Source organism: Psammomys obesus, unplaced genomic scaffold (genome assembly GCF_907164565.1).
Source record: "Psammomys obesus unplaced genomic scaffold, mPsaObe1.curated_primary_1811, whole genome shotgun sequence".
Lineage (NCBI taxonomy): Eukaryota > Metazoa > Chordata > Mammalia > Rodentia > Muridae > Psammomys > Psammomys obesus.
In genome coordinates, this window is record NW_026585894.1 from 16623772 (window position 1) to 16651594 (window position 27823).

Below are 27823 nucleotides of genomic sequence, written 5' to 3' on the forward strand. Positions count from 1 at the left end.
CTCATGCCTGTGGATGCCCAGTGAGACCAGAGGAAGGTGTGGAGTTCTCTGGCTGGGGCTGGAGCTCCAGGAGGTTGTGAAGGTGCTTGATGTGGGTGCTGAGAACTCAACTCAGAACTTCTGGAAGAGCCTCAAGTGCTCTAAACCATTCAGCCGTCTTTCTAGCCTCATTTTGCTATATTTTCAAAACCAATTTCATAACTAGTATATTTCCCATACTTTGTAGAGTTGGATGATTGAAAGGATGTAGTAATATCTTGGAAGGGATATTCAGGAGGTAAAGATTAGATGATTGTTATTTTTGCAGTTGTTATAATACCGCCCCACATATAGTAAGCACCATGTATGTGGTTATTGAAAACAATTCCAGCGTTTACAATGCATCGTAACTATGGTTGTTAGAATCTCCATAAGCCTTGGGAAGAAACTGAATCTCTTATTTTTGTCTAGTGCAGCTAAAACAGATAATCTGAAAATAAATCAGACCTTGGTAGACAGAAAACCAACACAAGCAAGGAATTTAATAAATGAGTAAGGGAAGCTGAAGACATGGCTCAGAGTTTAAGGGTTCTTACTGCTGTTGCCGGGGACCCGAGTTCCAATCCCAGCACCCAAGCTGGGCAGCTTACAACTGCCTTCAACTGCAGCTCGAGGAGATCCAGTGACCTCTTTGACCTCCACACAGGTGACGCACACACGCACATACTATCCCCTATACAAATGAACATAACATTTTTTTGTAAAGAAATGACTGGGGTAAAAGTACAAATTCGGAGTGAAACAATGTGAAAATCCTTTTCACTTGAATAATAGTCTAAACTACTAAAAAGTAATGCTTCAGTTTCCAAACTATTGGCTCTTTTCAAAATAAAGCGCCAGGGTTCCTGGACCAATGCCACGCAGGAAGATTTTGGGCCCCCCTGGTAACGCCCCGCCCCTTTGAAGGGTGGTTTATGAGCGAGGCTCTTACGCATGCGCCGTGCCCGCAGGCCATTGGAGCAGCTGCCAAGCGCATGCGCAACGGCCAAAGGGCTACAAGATGCGGAAGAACCGGACCTGTGGAGGCTCCGGTTTGTGAAGCGTGGGAGGCGAAAGAAGCAGCAGGTTATAGAATTCAGTTTGAGCTCCGTCGGGTTCTGCCGGTTGTTAGAGCCAACAAGAGAAAGAAACAGCGCCTCTGTGGCGTAGAGGGCCAATCCCTTTTCCGAGTTCTGAAGGAGGGCGGGGACCAGGGAGCGAAAACCGCCATCCCTCCGCTGAGGGGCCCCGGGGGGTGGGGGGGTCCTGGAGCATGGCGGACGAGACCGAGACTCTGAGTATGTGGAGTTGGAACTGCCGAGGCCTCCTGGCCCGCTGTTAAGTTATTACTAGCGCTGTAAAGGCAGCCACAGTAACTAGCCGAGCCGCGTGTGCGGTCCTAGGCGGGAAAAATGACAGCGTGGGTTCCGCGGCTGCCTAGTTTACTCCCTTTTCTACTATGTCTTCCTCTTCTACAAACTCCGTCCTCCTCTTTTCCCGTCCCTGTGCTCCTCTTTCCGCTAACCTTTGTCTTCCTTTCCCACTTCGGTCCTCTTCCATTTATCCTATGCCCTGCATTTTCTTCTATCCTTTATCAACCATTGTGACTCATTTTTGTTCTCTCGCCTTTGTCTTTCCCCCATCATCTTTTTCATCCTGTCACCCACCCAACACAAACTGCATACTATTCTGTCCCCCAAATCTCCCCGCCACATCGTTCCTCAACTACATCCTCCTCTCCTACTTTTCTCCACCCTCGAAATCAAGCCTCTGGCCATTAGACCCCGCCCCCAGCTACCAGACCTCAGCCGCTCAGTCCTGTAGTGAATCCATAGTAAAGCACTCAGAGCTGAGCACTACTAACTGTGTGGTCTAACAGGTCTCCAAATGGCTCAAGAAAAAATGGAACTGGATTTTGAGGGTGAAACTTCTGATGGGGGCACCCTGAGACGATCCAACAGTGCTCCCCTTGACCATGTGTTCAGGTGAGTTGAATTGGGGAAGAGAGAGTGTGGGATTCAGAGATTTGTCCTGGGCTAGAAGGCTTCCTTCCCGAAAGTACCAGTTCGAGTTCATTTGAACTCCAAACTGAGGGGTTGAGATTTTATTTTCTTTACAGTGACTTGGTCCTCTAGATGAAGGGAAAGTTTGACCTCACACTCTGGCCATGTCGGGAAAGGGGTCCTTCTCTACCTGGGGCCCATGTTGTTCAGTTCTAAAAGAGTATATAGAAACCTTCTGGCTCTGCTGACAGGTTGCTTGCCCTGGCTAATTTCCGTCATAGTAAATCAAGCTGAACCCCCTTATTTAGGCTTGTAACTTGACACCTGTCTCTAAGAACTGCTGTTTCTAAGCTGAGTTTAGGAACCCTGGCATTAACAGGTTTGATTTAAGAAATCACAGTTTATCTAATAACTTGGGATTACATGGTGTGGGCATATCCTATTAAGTGATTTGGATTAGTTACAGTGCTTTCAGTTTTTAAAGCTGCAGTGAATAAAAAGAAAAAAAGAGATGGTTTGTAGTTAGGTCAGTGAAACACAGGTTTGAGAAAATAATGGGAAAAAAAATCACTCCTTTAATTTTAGTGACCGGGTGTTCTCTTTTCTTGTGAACAAGACACCAAGGAGTTTTTAAGTAAAAGCTGTGATAGTGAAGGCTGGTTGCTCTCCTAGTGAAACTATCACATTTCACTTTTGTAAGTAGACAATTCATCTGAGGTAGATTTTGAGACTCCAGAGAGGGCATTAGTATAGAGCAGAGGATGGGAGTAATATTAGCGCCAAACATTTTTTCAAGCACAGTCGAAGGCTTGATAATGCTTTGCCACCGATTGAACTGATTATAAAATCAGTTTTTTACAGAGGGGGCAAGTACTTTTTTTTTCTAGATTTAAATATGATTTTGAAACTGAGGCAATGATGAAGTGACAGTTGCATTTCTTGTGTGGTTCTTGGCATCACCAAGTAATTTTTGGATATTAAGAGGAAACTGTCTATTTTTGTCTCGTTGATACCTCACCTCCTCCCTTGTTTTCTGAGAGTCTGGTAAGCAAGCAACTGCCAAGGCCTTGGGCTGTCCCACTGACCTGCATTTAGAAAATTAAGGAAAAAAAAAACACTTTTGTGAGCCACAATTTAAGTAATTACTTGAAAGATAGCATGAATTGACAGAAAAGGAGAGAAGAGACCATTTGGTTTCAGTTGTCACCACTTAGCTGTGCTCATGAGTAAGTTATTTAAGCTTTTTGCATCTGTTTTCTCATTTTAAAGTGAGGATAGCTGAAACAGGTATTGTCACTGGTATCTTAGAGCCCAGTTTTGAAAATCCTTGAATTCTTTTTTTTTTCTTGTTTTTTTTTCAGAGAGAGGGTTTCTCTGTGTAACCTTGGCTATCCTGGACTGGATTTGTACACCAGTCTGGCCTCCAACTCACAGAGATCCGCCTGCCTCTTCAGGGATTAAAGGAGTGTGCCACCATGACTGGCTTCCTTGAATTCATGGGCAGATCAGGCTGCTTGGCACTTTAGGGATATTATACAAAGATGAATAAAGCACCTCTCTGGAGATTTAATACACATTTACACTTTTTTATTTCTTTCCCTTTTTCTACTTCTTTTGTGGTGCTGGGGAGCCCCTCTTTTTTTTTTTAATAGAAGGTGAGCTCAGTATGTAGCTGTGTGGTAGGTACTTGTCTGCATAGCATGTGGAAGGCCATGGCTTCATCAGCTGAAACATACAGACATCTGTACCATATCGGTATGGTGATGTAGCTCAGAGTACAGCTTTTGATGAGGATATGCAAGGTTCTTGATTCTATCTCTATTTCTACAATCAAAAATAAAAAGAATATTTACCCAGCTGTCATGGTGTATGCTTGAGCCCAGGAGTTCAAAATCAGCCTGGATGACATAGCAAAATCATGTCTTTAAAAAGCAAGGGGCTGTTTCAAGAAGTGTGCCATCTCCTAGTTTCTTTGAGTTCAAAGTGGGAAATTATTGCATTAATTTGCAGAATGAGGAGGGGTTTGTGCCATCCCTTCATGGAGGCAAGGCTTTTGGGTTAAGTGTGGAAGGACAGGGATGGCATGTGAGTCAAACATGAGGAGAAAGAAAAAATTGCAAACCTCTTCAGTTATATCTATTCAGTTGGACATAGGTATTCAGAGGCAGGAGAGTATTTCTCATGTTGGTGAGACTTCAGTCTTAAGAATAGGGCTCACCAGTTCTTCTCAGGTGGTAGCACAGGCAGAACAGTAAGTAACTGTCATGTTTCTCTGGGATAAAGAGATGAGCTGTTCACATCTACAAAGAACTGGTTTGGGGGTGCACTTCTGACCCAAAGCAACTGGAATGAATCAGTCTGGAGCTCTACCCAATACCTCTCAGAGCTGTCCCCTAACTACTCAGGAGATAAGTATCTAACAAAAGCAGAATCGTTGTACACCAGCCTGGCCCTACTAAGAGGACAGTAAGGACTTCCTTGTCAGTAGGAAATGAGGAACCATTGAAGATTCCATTGTTAGCTACAAATTGGAGGGTGTTGAGTTCAGTTGAAAGACAGCTTTCTTTTGAAGATGCTAATCCATTTTATTTTATTTTATTTACTTTTCAGTGACCTTTCACAGGATTTTGAGCCATATCCACTTAGAACTTGGAACAGTACAACATTTATGAACCATCATAGCTTGGTAAGTATCAACGTAAGTGTCTGGAGTGATTTAGATTGGAGAAAATACTTTCAAATATAACACTTTCTGGGAAATTATGTGCGATGCACAATTGTTTTTTGAAAAAGATTTTGTTTACCCATCTTGCTTACTAGTTTTGCTAGGGCCATTCAGCTTTTAGGAGTGATTTGGAGGGAGGGTTAAAATTGCTTTCATTGCTGTAGAACTGTATTTGTAGAAAAAAAATTCATTGTTATTTATTTCTACTTGTATCACAGTTGTGAGGTAAATCAGTAATAACCTTCAAATATAGCTGAGAACAGTGGTCTTTATTTCTCCTAGGATATAAAAAAATCAAATAGTGACAGAGTGTTTACAACACTCATCTGTCAGATAACACTGGCTGTCTAAAATAAAGACCTCTGTAAAATATGTGCTTATATTCCCAGAAGAGTGGATGAGTGTATATTTTTCTCTGTAGCCAGAGCTGTTGGAAATCACTAGATTAGATAGCTGTATTGGGGAATATTATGAAGAGTTTTTTTTAAAAAAAAAAACATTTTAATATTTATTTTTATTTTATGTACATGGGAGTTTTGTCTGCATGTGTGAGGGGGATCAGATCCCCTGGAATAGGAGTTAAGACAGTTGTGAGCTGCCATGTGGGTGCTGGGAATTGAACCTGGGTTCTTTAGGAAGAGCAGACAGTACTCTTAACCGCTGAGCCATCTCTCCAGCCCTATGAAGAGGTTTTTATATAGTAGCACTTCACATGCAGAGCTCACTCACCTGGCAGCCTTAGACATCTGAGATGTAAGCACACAGATCTCTAACTAGCTGTACTAGATTTCCATAGTCTGTGCACAAAAGTTTACCCATTTATTTATAGGACAGCTTCTCTGACCTCTGAATCATTTAAAATTTATACACAATTATAATAAGCTTCCAACTCAGTGATGTGTTAGGGCAGCCAATCAGAAGGGGTACATTTGGGTTAAAGGTCTGCTCATACTTGTTAGCAAGAGAGGAGAGGGAGAAGCAGAAAAGCAGACAGTTTTTTCCCCCTTCCCAATAAGTTTGTGGTTTGGCATAAGGGCTAAGAGCCTGTTGCTAGTCCCGAGAGTGTCACTAGTATAGAAACATATGGTAATATTCTTAAAGATCTCAGGTCATTAACCTTCTCTTAATTTCCACTAATATCTACACTTTGATGGTATTTTACATTACAAAGTACTTTCACTTATTTAGTTCATGTAGCAGTCTCCATGAAGCAGAAAAGAGACAAGGCAAAAGGTATTTCTTTTCCCAATTAGAAACAGCAGCAAGTGACTCAGATGACTTAAGTGACTTGCTTAGGATCACACAGTAGTAAGTGGCAGAGCTGGCACTAGACTAGAGATCCTCTAGTGCCATTCTGTTTGGTATGACCTGTCTGAGGAGGGGGATAGTAGAGCACATTTTAGAAAGATTTCCATTGAACTGGCTAAAAATACTTAAACAGGGTATGTTAGCTATCTAGAGGTTTGATTTGTTTCACCTACTTCCCTGACAATACTTGAAAATACAACTACTTATTTTTGTTGGGTTTATGAAAATGTTCTTATGTGTTTTACAGCTGTGCTCCTGATAAGAGAAGCATAGCAAAGACAAGAAAAGCGAATTTGCCTCTCTACACTTCACTTATTTCTTTTATAAGAGGTGAAGATTCTTATCCGCTCTGGTCTAGGCACATCTGTCATTCCTTGCCATCCTTTGCTCTGGCTGTCTCATTTTCTAAAGGGCCACGGAAATTCCCTGATCCTTATGCTACCCATCAACCCCATCTTCCTCCTTTCTAGCTTTTTTTGCTTCGTTGAAACCTACTTTAATCCTTATATCTCCTTTGTACACGTTCCCACACCATCATATTAATGACACTCTTTACTAATATTACAGCATCCTGTAGAAATCTTAATGTGCTCATTCTTGTCCCATAGTAACAAGCAAAGAGTAAAATGTTAGTAGATGAAATGGAAAGGATGAGATGGTAAAAAGACAAGCAGAGTTAGGATCTCTGTAATTTGCCAACTGATTATATATTTGTGAATCATCTAAAAATTTATATACAATTATATTAAGCTTGCAACTCAGTGTTGTGTAAGGGGCAGCAAATCAGAAGGGTAGTTTTGGGTTAAAGGTCTGCTAATAGTTGCTAGCAGTTGCTTTGGAGGCCAAATTACATCCCTTCAAAATAATCATAGTCCAGTCACAAAGTGTAAGATATGATTCAAACCAGTGGATTTTGCAGGACTGTAACGGTCATAAAGTAAATAATCACTATTTTCTATAAGAAAATACAAATGAATGTGTAATGGTATAATTACCAAACAAGGTAATTATTCTGCTTACACAGCCTTTCACTATTACAACTTTTTAAAATAACAATTATGGGAGAAGGAGGACTCCAACTGACTGAAATTGTGTTTCATTGTGATCAGGAGAGTGGTATTGCCTTGAGTACAAGGAGAGAAGTTAAAAAGATGGGTAGTCTGAAAGGGAAGATTAATCCTTTCCAGGGGCTAAGGCACCACTGATTCCGTGTTCTCCAAAGTTATATTCTATGTCTTTTGTTGTTGTTTAGTCTCTGCTACCTTCCTGTTTTATCACTGTTCACTTGCAGCCAAAGATGCTTCTTATTTCACAGATAAAGCAGACACCTATTTATTAGTTTTTAAAATTATTACTATTTATTATTATTATTTAGTTTTTTTAAGACAGCATTTCTCTGTGTAGCCTTGGCTTTCCTGGACTCACTTTGTAGACCAGGCTGGCTTCAAACTCACAGTGATCTATCCGCCTACCTCTGCCTCTCTTAGTGCTGGAATTACAGGTGTGTGCCACCATGCCTGGTTAAATACATATGTTTTTTAATGTGTGTTTGAGCCTGCATCAATATATTTTCACCATATGCATTCAGGAGCTCAAGGGGGACGGAAGACAGTGTCAGATGCCCTGGAATTGGAGTTACTGCCAGTTGTGAGCTGCCATATGAGTTCTGAGAATTGAACCCAGCCCCTCTGCAAGAGCAGTAGCTCTTCACTGCTGAGCCAGCTCTCCAGGCTTGACACCTGTCTTTTATAATACGAGTTTTTTTCTCTCCTTAAAACAGGCCTTGTCTTCTTCACATCTGGCACGTCTCCCTGGTGGTTAATCTATTTTCCTGATGCCCTTGTCACTTTGTGTAGCTATTGTCTCTATCTTAAACTAGGAGTCTCAGTCAGTCTCTTCAGTGTCTTTCTTTCTAAGTCTTTGGCTCCCACTTCCTTTTCTCAATATCCCTATTGAAAGGGATAATGGCCCCTTTTCATGTTAGGTCTGTTCTTCCTTTCCTTTCCCTGATCTTTTTCAAAGAATAATCTAGCCTCTAGCTTCTTGTCTCCTAATTTCCAGCTAGTTGGGAATCTTGCTGCTTCTTTAAAGGATCCATCAAAGGCTGTCCTTGAAAATGTCACTACTGCCCACTTAATTGTCAGTATCAGGGGCCTCGTTTCTTATCCCACTTGAGCTCTTTGCTTTCCTTAACACTACTAGACATCATCTCCGTAAAGGTCTTAGAAGATTCTTTTTTCAGCTGATAAATTATTCTTGTTTCTGGTTCTAGACATAGTTCTGTTCCTATCTCTCCCTGTTTCTGAGCCACTTTGTAGTCTTATCTAAGATTGAGAAATTGTATATTTTATCAATATTGCATTTAAATTTCTGACTTCCTCCTCACTTTGGCTTTGCTAATAATTTCACTACCTTTTCTAACTGACACACATATGTGTACTTTACCACCAAGCCTGTCATCAGCCTGTTAGAGCAACCCTGACTTATTTCCTTACCTGGTAGTGTATCATTTTTCAGTGAACTCATTAAAAGTTCAGTGGTAAGCATGTATTGCTTTCATAATGCAAAGAAAAGGACTTTGTAAAAGATTTTACTAAAAGGGATGGGTAATGGGAACATGTCTTTTAAGGTAAAATCATATCTTAGTAGATAATTTTACTTGAATTAGCTTTTGCCTAAAAAGCCCATTGTTAAATAGCTCACTACATTACAATTGTTTTTTCTAAGTTATAATAGCATAAGGCGTCTTAATCAGAATAATTGTCTTATTTGATTTTATACTCTTATAAAGTTCATTTGTATTTCTTAGGAGAAAATAGTAATTATTTACATTACAACTGTAACAATCTTGAAAGATCCACTGGTTTGAATTTATATCTTACATTTTGTTATAGGATTGTAATTATTTTGAAGGAACATAATTTAGCCTCCAAATCATTTCAGTTTTGTGATGTTAAAAAATGAGGGCTTGAGACCATTGATAGAGTCCTTGCCAGGCATGTATGAAGCCCTAGTTCATCCCCAGTACTCCATACATCAGATATTCAAAAGGTAGAGACTAGAGGATCAGAAATGCAGGGTCATCATCAGCTAAACAACATGCTCAAATACAGCCTGGGCTACATGAAATCATGTCTGAAAGAGAAGAAAAACATGAAGTAAGGGAAAGCAGCAATTCTTTTGAAGTTTAACCTTGCCTTCTTTCATTGATCCTAGGGCACTGTGCATGTGAAGCAAACGCTCTCCCTCTAATGCTGATCTTCCTTTAACTATTATGGCTTGTGGTGATGGTATTAGAAATCAAACCTTAGAGTTGGAAGCAAAATGTCCTTGTTGCCATTTTAAAGTACTTCCGAGAACATTAATCATATACAAAATGTGGTGTTGGGTTTTGGGCCTATCTTTACTCATTAGTGCATCAGTAATAAAAATCGATCGCACTGGCGTCTTTCTTTCCCATTTCACATAGCTCCTTATTTCAGATTAGTGGGATAATGAATACTTCTAAGGCCCAGTCCTTTTCCCCTTAAGTTTGCACAGCTTTCCATTCATTTGGGAAAAGTGCTAAAGTCATTGTTGGTCTAGCAGCAGATGGTGCCTTGAGGTTGGACACCTGGTGTGCTTTCTCAAGAAAATGCATGCATTGCCTTTAGTGTATTAATGTTTATGGGGTTACAGAGCTAAGTTTCTAAGAATATGAAGAATTCTGTAGGAAGAGGTTGTAACACTGACAGTGACTGATGCTTTGTGATGCACAAAATAGTAAATGTTTTCTTCCTAGCTGCTGCCACCTTCACCTAATCCTATTCTTAGTAGCAGACTATGCCAAATATAAAGGGTCATTTTATCTTACTAGCCCAGGTCAGAAATTTAAAACTAAAATCTTATAGATTATCAAGGGTGCATCTGTAGTTAGCTGGAAGCATTGCACTTCTGAGTGTACTTTAAAATACTGGCATGGCTGACAATCTGAGGATGAGAGTTCTGATCACCTGGGATTATTCCAGTTTTATTTGAAATAGACACATGGAGGAAAATTATGATTTAGCACCTATGCTTATCCTTATAGGAAGAAGGCCTGGATATGATGAACAGAGAAACTTCAGATGAAAGGTTAGTGGTTAGCAAGGGCAGGCCTAGCCCCTAATGTGCCTCATTTGTAAGCCCTGATGATTTTTTTCTTTTTTTTTTTTTTTAGGGAAGCACCATCAGGGATGCAGATAAGCCAGTTTTGGGATGAAAGCTTCAGCCTGGTAAAGTATTCTGATGTGTGCTTGTTTTGTAACTTTCCAGAAATCTTTGTGTTGTTCAACTGACTTGGTTGATTCTTTAATAGACCATTGTCCTTGCTTCTAGAATGATTCTCAGTTTTGATCTCTGCTTTATCAGCAAAATGTTTGAATGTATCCATATGTACTCTTCAGAGATGGGGATGTTACTGTAGTAGTGAATAAGAGCTGTGATATGCTGAATGAGAATAACACTTTATATTTACAGAGTGACAGTGATTTTGACAAGCCAGAGATACTATGTTCTCCAAAGAGGATTGGCTCCATTCCAGTTTGTCCAGCGCCTTCGCCAACCAGAGGATTTGGAAAGGTAGGATGTCGACAAGATATTAACTGTCCTTTTTCTCAGCAAGCTGTTTATGGGCACAATCCAACTCACTTTCAAAGTCTCCATAGACTAGAAGAAGCAATGAAAACCTATGGTAGTACATTGGGAAAACATCATATGTATAAAGCACTTGGATAGCTATACAGTTGCTGTCATATTTCAAAAGAACCTTTTGAAAAACAACAGAATGAAAAAAAAGCACCCTTGGAAAACTGAAATGCTCTAACTGTTTTAATGGTACATGTGCTTCTTTAGCAGTGCCTTTTGCCCTCTTTGCAAATGTTTGTGAGTAGCAATGATATGCCATCAAGTCCTGTTCCGGATCCGAGACATTTTTCAAGGTAAGTGAATTTGAATGTTAAATTCAAATTTAACTGCAAAGATGATTCAGTGGGTAATACTGCTTGCTCTGTAAGCATGATGAAATTAGATCCCAGAGCTCACATGAAAAGCTCACTGTGGCCACTTGCCTCTATAGCCCCAGCACCTGGGGAGGTGGGTCTAGGAAGATAGCTCAGGTATGCTAGCTGCTTAGCCTAGCTGCAGATTTAATGAGAGACCTTATCTCACAGGAATAAGCTAGAGAGTGACAGACCATCCTTCTCTGGCCTGCAAGAGCTTTCCCACACAAGCACATGAACTTGCACATGCACGTGTACATGCATGTATAACACACACACACACACACACACACACACACACACACACACACACACACCCCACACAGAGCTAAATGTGGCTAGAGTATCATTCATTACTTTTTTCATCAAATTAATTTTGTTATGGAATTTTTCAGACATCAAAATTGTTAGGACTTCATAGTGAACAACCATATGCTTACTGATTATGTTGAGGCATTAACATTTTACAAGATTCTGTGTTTGAGACTTAATGCTGATTGATGGATTGATTGTGAGGCTTGAACCAAGAGCCTCATGAATCCTAGGCAAACACTTCACCATTAAGCTACTCCCCCCAATACACACACACTCTTGCATACCCTAATACTATTTAGAGATTATAGATACAAATGCAAATAACTTTTTTTAGTAAGACTCTTCTTTGAGCAATTATGAGTATTTTTAAATGCTTAATATTCTTAATATAAGAATATTTTAAATGGCTAAAATGCCATGTTTTGTTCATATCATATGCTGACTCAAATCACCCTACGATACAAGTACTTTCTGTTTCTGTCTATATAACTATCCATGTTACTTACTTGGTGGGATGAAATGCTGTATTTTAGTCTTTTTCATCTTGGAAGCACTTCATATCATCATGTTTGTTTATTTGTCAAAGCAGGAGGAGTCAGAATCTAGTCAAGTGCATTAGGCCCAGTGTTCTTGGTCCTCTTAAGAGAAAAGGTATGTGGCAACATGATTGATGATATTGTGTTACATACTCTAAACCAGCTATTACTATAGATTTTAAATGTTCTTATCACACACCATGAAAAAGGGTAAGTAGATGTGGTAATAGATGTGTTTGTATATGTGCTAGATCATGACATTGTACACCTTACTAAGTATGTATACATTCATTTTAGTAATATTGGAAGAAAGGATTCATCACACTTCTGTTATCGAATTTAGCCAAGCTTGAATTAGAAACTAGAATTCTTGTCTGATGTGAATTCACAGAATTCCTTTTTTTTTTCTAAAGAAATGTTAAATATTTTCAGCATGCGCTATGGATTCTAAGTTATATACATTAACTGTTTTTTATTGTCTATATTTTTATAATTCATATATGAATTATATTATCATATTCATATTACTGATATATATTCCAAAAACTAATTCCCTTCTTACAAAAAAGAGATGCACAACCTGACTTGTGTGCAGTAATCTATACTGGCATAGAATATAGATCTGTAAAAAATGGAGTTTGCTCAGGTGGCATTCACTTTCCCATCAGCAAATCATGCCTCAGCAAAGTAAAGTTGTCAAATGGTCAAGTCTGTAATGTTTTTGATGTGTGTTGGTGCTCTCAATAGCTTATTTTGAAGCACAACACACTAAAGTTTTCTCAGTCAGTAGTAGTTTTAGATGTTTATGTAAGGCCCTTGATAGCATGTGTTTGTTGAAACATGGCCAAGATATTTGATACTGCTTTAGTCATTATTACTGGCAATTTGACTGTATCATTAGAAGTGGCAGGTGCCATTTTATTTTGCTTTTTATTATTAATGTTTTGTTTTGGTTTTGATACAGTCTTATGTCACATGGGCTGGCAAAAAACTCACTACCTAGCCAAGACTAGACTTGAACTCTTGGTCATTTTGCTTCTACCAGCCAAGTGTTGTAATTATAAGTAGGTGCTATCACCTGTCTATAGTTTTCTTTTTTCTTTTTTGGATCAGCATCAAAAGTAATGTGTTTCTTTATGGCATTTTATACATGCCTAGTTTATGTTGATCCTCTTCTACTATCCTACCTCATCCCTTTCTTCTCCTTTTGCCCTCCTTCAATGATTTTGTTATTTGTATTTGTATTTTTTAATATAATTTATTTAACTTTATTTTATATGAATTGGTGTGAGATTGTCAGAATACCTGGAACTGGAGGTACAGACAGTTGTGAGCTGCCATGTGGGTGCTGGGAATTGAACCTGGGTCCTTTGGAAGAACTGACAGTGCTCTTAACAACTGAGCCATCTCTCCAGCCCCTATTTGTATTTTTTTAACTTCCCTTTTTTCTGTGTACTTGAGACTTCTTTTTCCCTTATACCCTTTCTAGTTTTATGTTCTATACTCACACCCACACTTACATCCACATAATTGTACATTTAAAAATTTAATCTGGAATCTGTACATTTTATAGACCTACAGAGTTACTTATGCATAATTTTTACAAGATTTGTTTTTATTTTGTGTGGATGAGTGTTTTGCCTGCATATGTATGCATCACATACATACAGTGCCTGTAGAGAGCAGAAGAGAGTGTGGGATCCCCTGGAACTGGGGTTTGAGTGGATAGATGGGGTTTGAGTGAGCCACCATAGGATGCTGAGAACTGAACTGGGTCCTTTGCTAGTGCCGCAGATGCTCTTAATCGCAGAGCATATCTCCAGCACCCATCTACCTAATGTTGTAAAGGTGTTAAAAAAAATAACAGCCTCTTTAGCAAGTGGTACTGGGAAAACTGGATGGCCACATTTAGAAGAATGAAACTAGATCCATATCTTTTATCCAGCACTTGCACATGCAACATACACACACACACACACAACCAATTCAAAATTGATCAAAGACCTTAATGTAAAACCTGAAATACTAGAATTACCAAAGGAAAATGCTTCAAGTTACAGGCATAAGCAAATGTCATTTTAAAGAAGAGTTTTAATAGTTGCATTAAAAAAATACAATTAAGGGCCTGGACATATGGTTCAGTGATTACGGGAGCATACTGCTCTTATAAAGGACCTGAGTTCTGTTTCCAGAATCTCCATTAGGTGGCTTATAGAGACACCTGTAACTCCAGGGGGAATCTGATACCTCTGTACTCCAAAGGATCCTCATGCACATGTCAACATGAATATGGACACACACATTATTAAAATAATAAAAATAAATTTTTAAACATTTAAAACAGTAGTTTAGCTTAGTGTGGTAGTTCATGCCTATAATCCAAGTACTTGGAAAGCTAAGACAATAGAATTGCCAGGGCTTGGGGCTATCCTGGCCATAGCCAGTTCTAGGCCAGCTTGGGATATAGAGTAAAACTGCCTCCAGAAACCAAAAAGTATGGTGGGGCAGGCTAAAAAGATGGCTCAATGGTTGGGACCACAAACTGCTCTTGTAAGAACTGGATTCAGTTCCAAGCACCATTCTAGTTCCACAAGATCTGATCCCTTCTCTCCTCTGGCCTCTGCAGGCACCAGACACACATGGTACACATGCACATATGGAGGTAAAACACTCGTACACCTAAAAATAAACACATTTGTTTTTTTAAAACCCTCAAAAATAAGCAATCCAGATCACCTTTAGGACAAATAAATTAATACTAGGAAAATGGCTTTGGTGAAATCTTTTTAGTCCTAGACTCACACACAAATTAAGAAGTATTGTATTTGAGGCAACTTAGAATTAAGGATAGTTAGGTATGGTGGCACACAGCTGTGTAATCACAGCAGTTGGGTAGTGGAGACAGGAGGCCTAAGAGTTCAAGATCTGTAATCCCAGCATGAAGGGACTCAAAGGCAGGTGGATTGCTGTAAGTTTGAGGCCAGCCTGGTCTACAAAGTGAGTCCAGGACAGCCAAGGCTACACAGAGAAGAAACAAAAAAACAAAACCACAACAAAACATAAAGATTTCAAGATCATTCTTCTTCTACATAGTGACATTCAAGGTCAACTCAGCTTCATGAGGCTCAGTCTCAAAAAAATCAAATAGGGCTGGTCAGAAGGTCAAGGTCATTTTCTGCTACCTGGGAAGTTTAAAACCCGCCTAGGATGGATACATGAAACCTTGTTTACGAAAGAAAGAAGAGAGGAGAGACACAGTGGCACAGAGATGTTGGGCAAAGGGGGATATACATAGCATTTTGTTCCATGTAGTTAGAAGTTAGAGGCATTAGAATCACTGTAAGTTTGAAGCCAGGCTGGATTACATAGTGAGGTCTAGACTACCAAGGACTATACAAAGTTGTAGCCACTTGCATGGTGCCCGTACTCTAATGGATGGCCTCAAACTTATGCACACATGAACAATACTGGACTTAGAAGGTTATTTTAAAAAAAATAGGACAGTATGAAATTGGAATGGGGACATGAAGAGAGGACACATGGAGAGTAAGAGATGGGAATTGGGGGTGTATGGTCATTTAATTTTATACATGTGTGAAATTCTCAAAACAATATTAAAGATGATGTGCTTTGGAGAGTAGATCCTAATAGTGACAATATTTGTATTTAGTGAACCAAGCTCCTTTATTTAATCTTGCAAAGAATTTTTTATAACTTTAGGAATGTTCTCAGGAGTATTAGGTGAAAGCACACTTTAAATGAAAGCTATTGTTGTTGTTATTATTAAAGTAAAATCTGCCCAGAAAGTTTATGGAATTAGTTTGTTTAGTAGCTCTTCCAATATCTACCAGTAGGTGGAGGGATTCTTTGCCAGAATTAAAAACCATATAGTTTTAAAGTTGCAAATTAAAGCACCAAACAAAGCAAATAAGAAACACAGTTTTTATTAATTTCAGTTATTTTCACAAAAGCTCCAGAAGATTATTAATATGATGTAATTCATAATAGGGGAAATGAAGGTTACAGGTGTACTTGTTTGGTCTTTTTCTGCCATAAGTAGTTCATACAGTTTTAAGTTCAGTTCCATGGTCCTGCTGAGGAATAGATAGGTATAGAATCCAATAGGTTTAGTTTTTGCTTACTTCCTTGATTGTGTTGAGAGATGGTTTTCCTCTGTAGTACAGACTGTTATGGCACCTTGGGTGGCCTAGTTGCTCTCAGACTTGGTGGCTATGTTCCTGCCTCTACTTCAGAAATGCTGGGATTACAGATATATTCCCCATATGTATCTTAAATTGGCTTTTGTGTTCTATTTTTTAATTAATTATTTTTTATTAATTAAAATTTATTCATTTTGTATCCCAGCTGTAGCCCCCTTCCACATTCCCTCCCAATCCTACCCTTCCTCCCTCTTCTCGTCCCATGCCCTTCCCTCAGTCCACTGATAGGGGAGGTCCTCCTCCCCTTCCATCTGACCATGGCCTATCAGGTTCCATCAGGACTGGCTCTACTGTCTTCTTTTGTAGCCTGGTAAGGCTGCTCGCCCCTCAGGAGGAGGTGATCAAAGAGCCAGTCACTGAGTTCATGTCAGAAACAGCCCCTATACCCCTTACTAGGAAACCCACATGGACACTGAGCTGCCATTGGCTACATCTGTGTAGGGGTTCTAGGTTATCTCCATGCATGGACCTTAGTTGGAATATCAGTCTTAGAAAAGACCTCTGTGCCCAGATTTTTTGGTTCTGTTGCTCTCCTTGTGGAGCTCCTCTCCCCTCCAAGTCTTTCATCTCCCCCTTCTTTCATAAGATTCCCTGTACTCTACCCAAAGTTTAGCTATGAGTCTCAGCATCTGCTTTAATACCCTGCGGGGTAGAGTCTTTGAAAGGCCCTCTTGTGGTAGGCTTCTGCCTGTTCCCTGTTTTCTCCCTCTTCTGATGTCCATCCTGTTTGCCTTTCTGAATGAGGAATGATCAACTTACCCAGGTTCCTTCTTCTTGCTTAGCTTCTTTTGATTTTAGTATGTTTATTCTATATTATATTTCTAATATTCACTTATAAGTGAGCATATACCATGTGTGTCCTTCTCCTTCTGGGGTACTTCATTCAGGATGATCTTTTTTAGTTCCAACCATTTGCCTGCAAATTCCATTATTTCCTTGTTTTTAATTGCTGAGTAGTATTCCGTTGCATATGTGTACAATTTCTGCAGCCATTCCTCCGTTGAGGGATATCTGGGTTGTTTCCAGATTCTGGCTATCATGAATAAAGCTGCTAAGAACATGGTTAAGCAAATGTCTTTGTTGTATACTTGAGCATATTTTGGATTTATGCCTAAGAGTGGTATACCTGGATCTTGAGGTAATACTATTCCTGATTTTTTGAGGAAGTGCTAGATTGATTTCCAAAGTGGTTGTACAAATTTACATTCTCACCAGCAATGGAGAATGTAATGGGTTCCTCTTTCTCTATAACCTCTCCAGCATGTGTTGTCACTTGAATTTTTGATTTTAGCCATTCTGATGGGTGTAAGGTAAAATCTCAGGGTTGTTTTGATTTGCATTTCTCTGATGACTAAGGATGTTGAGCATTTCTTTAAGTTTTTCTCATTTGATATTCTTCTATTGAGAATTCTCTGTTTAGCTCTGTATCCCAGTTTTTAATTGGATTACTTGATTTGTTCCTGTTTAACTTCTTGAGTTCTTTATATATTCTGGATATTAGCCTTCTGTCAGATATAGGGTTGGTGAAGATCCTTTCCCAGTCTCTAGGCTGTCGTTTTTTTCTGATGACAGTGTCCTTTGCTTTAGAGAAGTTTTCCATTTTAATGAGGTCCCATTTATTGATTGTTTATCTTAGAGCCTGTGCTGTTGTTGTTCTGTCAGGAAATTGTATCTTTTACCAATGATTTTGAGGCTCTTCCCCAATTTTTCTGCTAACAGATTTAGTGTGTCTGGTTTTATGTTGAGGGCTCTGATCCACTTGGACTTTAGTTTTATACAGGGTGAGAAATATGGATCTATTTACATTTTTCTACATGTAGATATCCAGTTAGACCAGCACCATTTGTTGAATATGCTGTCTTTTTTCCATTGTATGGTTTTGGCGTCTTCTGTTTTATTTTTAAGCTCAGGTAAAGACCATCAAATCCAATGACTACGCACATTTGAAATGAAAACAGAGGTTGGGGTAGGGAGATGAGGTAACCCACCCTTAATAGTTAGCAGTAAAAGGTTAAGCACTATTTCCATTGACACCATGTTTTATGATTACAGGTTCTGTGAAAATCTACAGGGTTGAGTAAACCAGTTTAGTTCCAAATGTGTGAATTGAATTACTATTATTGCTTTCACACAGGTGTTCTTTCAACTATGTATTTATTTTTAGTATATCATCTCACTTAACCTTCTATTTCCACATTATCAGAAAATGTGTTTTTTTGCTGTCTGAAGAAATGTTAAAACATCAAAATATTTAAAATAAGTGCTCTTTGCTAGTCATAAAATATTTACTGTGAGCTTTAACCATTTGGGAATACTTATTTTATTTCTCCCATCAGTTAGCTGTGATTCAAGTTAAAAAGAGTGTGTGAGAAAGAGAGAGAGAGGGAGGGAGGGAGAGAGAGAGAGAGAGAGATGCTATTGCATAATGTATGAAAAAATTAAAACTATTCCCTTTTGCTAAGGTATATAGAAACATTTCTTTTATGTTAAAGCACGTGGGAAAGTCATTGTTTTGAGGGGGAGGTGTTTTGAGAAAAGATCTTATACAGTATAGGCTGACCGGGAAGTAGCTATGTAGCCTAGGCTTGAACTTTTGATCTTCTTGCCTTAGGCTCTGGAACTCTGGACTCCTGGCACATGCAGGAGCTTTTACATAATAGTTTTGAGCCATTCTGAGCTTTGGTTAAGCAAATATCACCCTCATTTTAGCACCAGTCCTGGGTTTTTAAAATTGTTTTATGGTAGCTACATTTCTTTTGTTATAGTGGAAATGGAGACAGAAAGCCAGCCTAAGAGACTCTTCCAAGGCTCCACCAACATGCTGTCTACAGATGCTGCCCAATTGTCTGATCTCAGTTCATGGTAAAAATAAAATTAAAAACTTTTAGGGTATGATTCACATTAAAAAAAAACACATTGAAAGAATATTGATATAATGTAAAATATAATCCATGTTGACAGAGGAGGAGTCTCCACAGAGGTCTAAGGGATTTTGAATAACCAGGGCTTCTGAAAGTCACTTATACTACGTTGGAAGTATGTGTATCCTTTTTGCACCTTTGCTTTTGTTCCTAGCCTCTGGTAGGTCAGCCTGCCTCAGTGGATAGGATAGTGTGATGTAGTGTCATCACCATCATAGGATAGTGTCATATAGTGACTGGTGTGAGAAAGAGGCCCTAGGTTGCTGTGGAGAAAATGGATATTGATTATCACTGCTGGCATTTTATGTTTCATACTTTTGACTTTAAAAAATGGCTGTATTCTCTTAACTATGTGTACTAGTTGAGCTTTTGACCACTGTGACAAAGTCCTTGGCATAAACAAGGGAAAAAGGATTTATTTCAGATCTTGGTTTCAGTGTAGTTCTCGGGCTCTCTTGATTCTGGACCTGTGGTGATGCAGGTCATCATGGCAGTAGGAACATCTGACAGGGTTTGCTGCCCTCATGGATGCCAGGAAGCATAGAGAAAAGAAGGGACTAGGGACAAGGTGTGACTTTTATGCTCATGCCCTCTGTAGCTTCCTTGCTGCAGACAGGTTCCTCCTCCTAAATTTTCTGCCACCCAAAATAGTACCACTATCCAGGTAACCAAGCATTCAATACATGAGCTGGTGGGGGGACATTTCATATTCAAAACATTATGCCCTGGTATTTGTTAAGTAATGTGATCTATTGTGATAGAAATATTTTTAGAGAATTTATAGTGATCAGTCACAATGCTAATTAAGACTGCAGTTTCTCTTTGCATCTTGAAACAGAATCTTACTATATAGTCCAGGCTCACCTCAAGCTTACTATGTAATCAAGGCTGGCTCAGAATTCACACCCCTCCTGCTTTAGTCTCCTGAGTACTGGGACCATGGCCATGTACCATCAACCTCAGCTTTAATGTGAAGGTTTAAAGTAACAATTACTAAGTTATAGTCCAGGTCAATAGTCTTTCTTATTCTAGGTTAGGTCTGTAATGTAAGGGTTTCCAGAATTTTATGAAAGAATTGACTTCTTTTCCTATTTTGAGGTTGAACAATTGGTTGCCTACAGACATCTAAGAGAAAAGCATAGTAGTAATTCCTAGGTAATATTTTGAAATCTTTCAGGATATTCCAGTCAACTTGCTGGGTATTCATGTTCTATACACAATTGTGTAACACCTCTTAGAACTTTTTGTTCCCTGGGTTTTATAGCTCAGAATCCTTTTTAAAACTCATAGGGGCACTCACTTTTAAAATAGAATGCTATCCTCTAAATGGATTTTCTCTTCTGTTCCTCATTGAGCTGGGAATATGACAGTATGTGTCTGCAGTATTTTCAGGGTCTCTATCCCTGTGGTGAGATTAAGGGGTACCCTCTTTTGCCTGTAAGAAAGAAAATTCTTGAGTTTTCTTGCCCAGTGCATCAGTGGTTAATGTGATAGTTAATTTTAACATTTTGGGTTAGATTTATAGTTTGAGTCTTCTCATTATATAGTCTAGTCATTATGTAGCTCAGTCGAGCATTGAACTTCAGATCCCCCTGCCTCAGTCTCAAGTGTTCTGGGTCTACAGGCATGTGCTATCACGCTATTATTTTTAATGTTTTTTTTTACATAGAATTCTTACTCTTTATCTAAAGCTAGCCTTAAACTTACTATGTAGCCAAGGATGATGACCTTGAACTCCTGATGCTCCTACTTCTACCTCTAAAATGCTGGGACTACAGGCATGTGCCACCATGCCTAGGTGATTTTTCTACAATTCTTTATTTGTGTATGGGCATGCACATGTGGAAATCAGAAGAAAACTTTCAGGAGTTGGTTCTGTCCTTTGAACCCAGGTCATCAGGCTTGGCAGCAAGTACCCTTACCCACTGAGCTATATTTCCACACCAGTCCTGGCTGGTGTGAATTAGTTCACTTTGAATTCACATAGTTCACTTTGCATTCAGATAGTCCTATGTCAGTCTAGTCTGAATTATCTTTGCTCTCTCATGATTGTCTGGCTTTTGGAAGTAAGGCTCATTATCATTAGCACTCTGATCAGACATGTGAGAAAGTAAGAAACTCAATTTGGACCAGACTCTATCGTTTTTAGAAACTCTGGTATAAGATGTAATGTTGATCAATAAAAGTAATATGCACACAGTGATTCCTGTGGAGTACATGGTTACACAAGTCCTGCTCTACATGGATCTAATTAATGATGGGGTAACATGGCCTCTGACCTTTTCTTCCATGTCCTGCCACGCTAACTAGAACAGAATCTGGATCTTAGTTCAGTGACAATATCTACTTTTTAAGCACTACTAAGTTTTGAAGCTAATTGCAGCAGAAATAAAAATGTAGCTTTGCCATTTTCCAACAGTGAGAAAAATTAGAGACTTTTATGTGTAATGGTAGAGAGACATTTTGAAAAGTTCGTTTTTGTTTGTTTTTTTCTAATTGGTAATGTCTCTGTTAGTTTTTTTTCTAGTAAGTAATCAACAATGTTAAGAAAAACATTTCCTGCACACTCTTATTTTGTGTTTTGGGAATGAATACAAGAGTCACCTAAGCGAGCAGCTCTTGTTAAAAATGAAATCTTCTAATCCTGGGCTCACTGTCATTCTGCTGTTTGCAATAAGGAATTCTTTCTTTATCTTCAGATTATCTGCATGGTGGCCAAATTTTAATCTAAGTTTTTTTCTTCCTGCCAAATGGAATAGAGCATGCCCTTGTGCTGCTCAGCCAGTATGTGCCTTAGGAAAGTAAATTGATTTTAATATTAGTCTAGGCAAAAAGCTTCAGGGAAAAATTCACATATGTTCCAAATAGAAAGGCAAATAAAAAGGTTATTTTGATTTTCCAGTGTCTTAAATTATTTGTGCAACTTTTTTTTCAGTTGTTGAATAATTCATATTTTGGACCATTTTGCTATGTGGTAGAACGAATATCAGAGGCAACTAACTTTTCCAGACATTTTACTTAAAGTGGTATTATTAATGATGCATTTGATAGCAGTGTGTATAGTGTAGGAGCAATGTGGAGTATACTGTTTCCATTTTTTGTTTTTACTCTTCCAAAACCTATTTGTAATCTGTCTCCACCTAAAAACAACCCACAGGCAATAGAAAGAGATGACAGAGGGGGCTGTGGTGTAGCTTCAGTGGTAATGTGCTTGCCCAGCATACATGAGGGCCTGAGTCCCACCCTTAGCACTGCAGGTAAAATCATGAAAGAAAGAAATGACATTTCAAAAGTAGTGAGTAGAAAGGCGGGAAAGGAAAAGTTGCCTTTTAGGAGGATGGCGTAGGCCTGAGACTTACAAATGTACTCTGAGCTTCTTTATAATGAAAATACATCAGCTTGGAAACTTACAAAAATAATATTAGAGGTGTAATATTTTGATTTCATGTATTAGAACAAAGGGGTTTTGCCACGGAGCTAGTGACAGACTAGATCACGTATTTCCTTGAGTCACAATTCCTATAATTCTGTTTTTCTTCCATTTCAAAATATAAAAAGAGTGTCTGTGTAAACTTAAACTGCTGGACAACTCCTCCAGTTTGTCTCTCACTGTGTTCTCTTGACTCTGTACTGCCTCTGTACTCACCTGCTTTTAATTCCCAGAACTATCTTTGCTTCTTCCTACACCTTCCAGAGGTAATACCTACTCGTCTTTTCCACCAGAATGCAAGTCTCACCTCTGAGCATCCTTTCACAGTTCCTCCAGGTTAGATCAGGTTCCCCATAGGTCAAACTCATAGCCCCCTGTCCCTTCTGCCCTTTTTTACTCACATCACAAAGTGTAATTATGTTTTGCATGAGCCTGATTATTTAAGTCTCTGTCTTCTCCACTCTCCTGTAAATTCAGTGAGCCCGGGGACCTTGTCTGTCCTTCACACCATTGTCCTTTAACTGTCTATATACCTTCTACACTTAGCAGGCACTTAGTAAATATTAGAATAAGTGAATGAGTAAAGTCAAGGCAAGTACACGGCCCAGATCTAAGATCCCTGGGAATTGAAGTAAGAAAGACAACTTGATGTCAAGCAAAAGTTCTAGGTTTTGCGTAAAGTGCAAAGAAGCCCTGTTTTCAAGGCAGGCCAAAGTTGATACCTGGGAACACTGAGCATCTGGGCTGGATGGGAAGCATATTCCTGGGATGGCTTATGGAGGCACTTGCTGTCCAGATCAGTTTTGGAGGGAAGATGAGAACAGAGGCCAGTTGTTTGGATTAAAGAGACGTGATGAGGACCATGAGGAGAGAGAGCATTTTAGAAGCTTAACTGTAGAGTAACTGAGAGGGGTAAGAAAAGGAGTCTCTTTTAGATAGCAAGGAGATCTTTGGGTCTGAAAGGAAACAATATAACAAATTCCTAAGATGAGAAGAATGGGAAAAATTAATGGGAGGAAATCATTAAAAATATTTGCATTGAAGCCTCTAGGGAGTAGGCAAACAAAATGGTCAGTTTTAGGGCAGTGGAAAAAATAGAAGTAATATGTGTGAAGGCACACTTCAGCTAGCTTGAGAATAGGTACCTTAGTAAACATCAGTTATTCTTGCTTTAAGTCTCTGCACAGGTAAGAAGATAAATATAAAGATGGAAGGTCAGGAACCCCTCCCCCACCCACACACATACAATAAGCATGGCATATCAAGAGGAGTACATATCATATATTAGATAGTCAGGCACCTCCAGAGGGATAATAGAAGTATACAGGACATTGCAGGTCTTACTTTGGGGTTTCTGTGGTTTTGTGAATTTCACAGGCTTCTCAGCCCAGTACCTTATACATTTCATTGCTGTGGCCTTTATGCTTCCTAGTATTTACCAATGTGTATTGATGTGTGCGTCCTTGAAATCACGTCATTGCATGCTATGTGTATCCTAATACATGCATTCGCTTATAATTGTTTTTGCTTTGTCCTCAGTTCTGATATTTTGGATGGCAGTAGTGTCAGCGGTCGCTTGTCCTCAGACTCATTGGCCACAGGCAGCGGTCCCGCAGAGTCTCCAGTAGCATGCTCCACTTCATGCTCTTCGTTCGTCTTGATGGATGATTTCTCATCCAAGTGACTTACCCATTTCTGATTCAGTGTTCTAACTATTTCCCACATAAACCATTCAGTGAGGAATGTGGAGAACTTTGTTCCATAATGGGGATTAAAGTCTGGCAAATTGCAACCGTTCTGATGCTCATTTCTGGGCACCTCGCCTTTAAAGTTCAATTTTGCAAGCATAGTTACCTTACTAACATTTGTTTGGGCTGACCTCATTTTGTGTTTGATGACTAAATGTCAAAATCTCAAATACACATTTTTGATTGTTTGGTGGATTTTTTCCCTAGTGCCTCAAAGAGCACCTATCTTCACGCACTTAAGGGGAGCACTAAAGCATATTTTCTATGATTGTTCTTTTCCCTAGCAGTAACATAACAGTTGATCAGAAATTTTGTTGCTTGAGAGATTTATAAAAATTCTTGGTGACTACACACTTTCCCATCTCTTTATTTCATAGTAATATTCAGATTGCTTTTGATTACATCAAATTTTCATTTTTTTTCTGCATCAGCTTTAAAGTACATTGTTTTGTTTCCCTTGCCTGTTTGAGCTGCTTCCTTGCCATTTCTCACAGAGGGGAAGAAACCCATAGTCGCTTCCATCACCACTGTTACTGCTTCTTTGCTGTTGGGATGTATGCAGTGAAGACTGCTTTTAGAGTGGAGAATGTTAATGGACTTAGAGAATGCCTACATTAATCACCTCAGGTTCTTAGGACTTAGCTACCACAGTTGCTGTTTCCCTCCCCAAACTTGGTGCCCTAAGGAATATATAAAATATTGTTGATATTTCTAGGTGGTGTTATCAAGGAGAAGAAATTCTTGCCTTGACCAGATATGTGGAACATCTACAAATGAACGAATAGTTATTTACACAAACGACTGTATAAAAGCAAGCGTTCATGAAGCTGTCAATGTCTCAGATAGTATTATGAGGCCTTAGGTGCCTTGGGGTACATTGCTGTCCTATAGGGGATATGTATCATAGGGTCTTTTGGAAGTGGACGCTTTCTGTATGTGAGTGCTATTTTGTTGGATTTTTTTCTGATTCCTTTTTGTCATTGAGTTTGTTTTGTCATGTAGTTACCTGGTATTTTTGGTTATTGTGTTGTGCTAGAGTCAGAACCCAGTTCTTGTTCTTGTTGCCTTATAGAGGGCAGTGTAATATCCGTAAGGAAGCTTTGAGGAGCTGTAAAGTTAAATGCTACTGTGCCCTCTGCTTCCAGAAGTCTTCTGAGCTCTATGCAGTGTATATGCAGTGAGACGTAAAATATGCTGTCATTTTTACAAGTGGAAACTCCTGACTAAGATATTTAAGAAATCCAAGTTTGATGGTTTGTTACATTATTTATTATTTATTACACTACGTAGACTGTGTTGTTATCTTCCTTTTAATGTTCAACATGGTAGATGGACTAATTGTTTTTATATTCACATTTAAGTGGATGTAAGGAACAAGCAGAAAATGATTAAACTTAAGTCTTTTGAAATCTAAAATCCTTAGAGGTGGTTTGAAGGAATCTTCAGGCTAGAAGTTGGTGAGCTTGAAGCAAAACCTCTCTTCTAATCATTAGAGAGCATCACTTAGCTTGCAGCAGTGATTATAGAATTAGGCCTGTTCTCAAGTTAACATTGTAATCACTGTCACAACAGCTATTACTGGCTTTAGTTCCCATGTTGCTTTAGCTGTGAAAAGCTCATAATCCTTCAAACCTAATGTAAATGTACTGTTACAAGAATTGCCCACTTGTGTGCTGTTTTAAAGAAACATTTCTTTGATAGCACTTGGTATATCCACTCTGTTAATGAAACATATTCAACAGCTTTTGCTTTCAAAATAATAAGAGATGACTTTGTCTTTCAAGAAACTGGTTTGCCTTCATTCTTCTGTCTTATTTGCCTTAAAGGAACTCTTTTCAGTTCAAATTTTGTATCCAAATTTGGGACTTTTAAGAAGTAACCTTTGAAATGTGATATTTAAAGTTATATTAAAAATTCAGTGGCAAGGTAAAACCAGAGCAGCAAATTGAAATGGTGTGATGAGATCAAAGGGTCAGGAAGATTCACTTTACAGTTTTAAGCCAACTTTTATCAATGGATTTAATTTAATGTTTTAAAGTTGTTCTTTTGCAGATTTTACACATGTATATAATTCATTCTGATTATTCTCATTCTTCACCCTCTCACATATCTCTCCCACCTCTGTCAATCCCCACTTTTTCCTATGATTTTTTTTTTTTGCCACATTGTCTTTTCCTTTGTAAACTATCCTTTTGTTATTGTTGCCCCACATATTGTTTAAATGGACTAGAAAGCTAAGTTTGGGCAGGGATTGTTTTGAAATAAACAAAAGACAGGTAATATGCTAATCCACAGAGCAGCTTTGTTGACAGTACCCATTTATTTTTATATAAAGTCTAATATTTGAAATGCAGTTGTTGTTATAAACCAAATTTCTTTCTTCCTATTCTCATATTATATCATATATTTTAAGCTTCTATTTGAAAACTAGTACAAGAAATGAAAACATAATAAAATCCTATAGATCCTGGTTTTGCTTGACCGACTTATAAACCACTGTTTTATGATAACTGCTTTTGGAATAATAGAAAGTTTTGTGAAATGTTGACCTAGTGTCTATCTTAAGAATGTGAATTTAATAAAGTATATATACATATTTAAAAAGACAAGAGTTTTAAAGGTCTGCTTCTCTTGTTGCTGTTTATAATTATTTTCTGTCACCATATTCCAGGAGCTTATTCTCTGTTTCTAGGAGCAGGTCAAGTTTTGAGTAAAAGATTATCCTTCATACAAGAGAACTAATAGGTAGCTATTTTCAAGTCCAAGCTGTCTATCCCAGTAGAGAAGATGCCTCTCCACATGATCTGTCAATTTTTCAAGACTATTTTATCACATTTAACAGTTTAGATAACTTTTTGCCATGGCCATGTATTTCTTGCTTTCTTTTGGTTTATTTTATCTTAAAAAGAAAAAAAAAAACCTTTATAAGCCTCTATAAACAGCCAAAAATAAAAACTTTAGTACATGGTTCACATTATAAACACTTGATTTTAATTTTGGTATTGTTAAAAAAAACATTTTAAAAATAAAGCAAACATTTTGTTTGTTTATTTTATTTCCTTTTGGGTGATGGAGGTTACAAGGGTAGAGAGCAAACATGGACTGGAAAATAAATGGGGATTGGGTTACATGATGTAAAATTCCCAAAGAATCAATAAAAAATTAAAATGGAATATAAGTGGGGGGAAAACACATTTCAGAAGTTGGAATAGGCAGTGTAGTAGAGTAACACCTGAGGAAAGGCAATCAGATAGCATGTATGGTCATGGTCACCCTGGACAGTTCATGGAGACATTTTATGACAACTTACTTTTAAAAGGCTTAACATTTTGAAATAATTTCATAAATCCAGAAAAACTGCAAGTACTCAAAGACTTTCCATATATTCTTCACCTTAGTTCCCAGTTTTGAATATTAAACCACATTTATTTTATCTTTTTAAATATATGGTCCCCTGCCCTCTGTGTGTGTGTGTGTTTGTGTAATTTCTGAAGCATGCTTGATTCTCACTCAGAAGGGGAAATAAAAGAGACATCTGAAGCAGATAGAGGAAAGAGTCTGGGTGGGAGACAGTGTGAGGA

At 38.5% G+C, this 27823-nt stretch overlaps 1 protein-coding gene across 3 annotated transcripts; it reads left to right on the forward strand.

The window, feature by feature from the left end:
• Window positions 1-1037: 1037 nt before the first annotated feature.
• On the forward strand, window positions 1038-26851 carry LOC129671031 (PABIR family member 2-like). Of its 3 annotated transcripts, none has more exons than XM_055599672.1 (10): window positions 1038-1104; window positions 1898-2003; window positions 4632-4707; window positions 10124-10167; window positions 10253-10307; window positions 10552-10653; window positions 10927-11012; window positions 11974-12038; window positions 18909-19005; window positions 24034-26851. In XM_055599672.1, the coding sequence occupies exons 2-10, from the start codon at window positions 1906-1908 to the stop codon at window positions 24176-24178; spliced, it is 768 nt and encodes a 255-aa protein (XP_055455647.1). In that variant the 5' UTR covers window positions 1038-1104; window positions 1898-1905; the 3' UTR covers window positions 24179-26851. The 3 variants fall into 3 exon arrangements, with proteins under 3 accessions (XP_055455647.1, XP_055455648.1, XP_055455649.1); XM_055599673.1 differs by having other exon boundaries at window positions 11977-12038; XM_055599674.1 differs by lacking the exon at window positions 18909-19005.
• Window positions 26852-27823: the final 972 nt, after the last annotated feature.

Bases quoted from the DNA above. Each gene is read 5' to 3' on its own strand.
- LOC129671031 (XM_055599672.1), top strand. From the start codon at position 1,906: ATGGCTCAAGAAAAAATGGAACTGGATTTTGAGGGTGAAACTTCTGAT. The intron at 10,308-10,551 runs GTAAAGTATTCT...TTATATTTACAG, and splicing joins GGGATGAAAGCTTCAGCCTG to AGTGACAGTGATTTTGACAA. The intron at 11,013-11,973 runs GTAAGTGAATTT...TATTTGTCAAAG, and splicing joins GATCCGAGACATTTTTCAAG to CAGGAGGAGTCAGAATCTAG.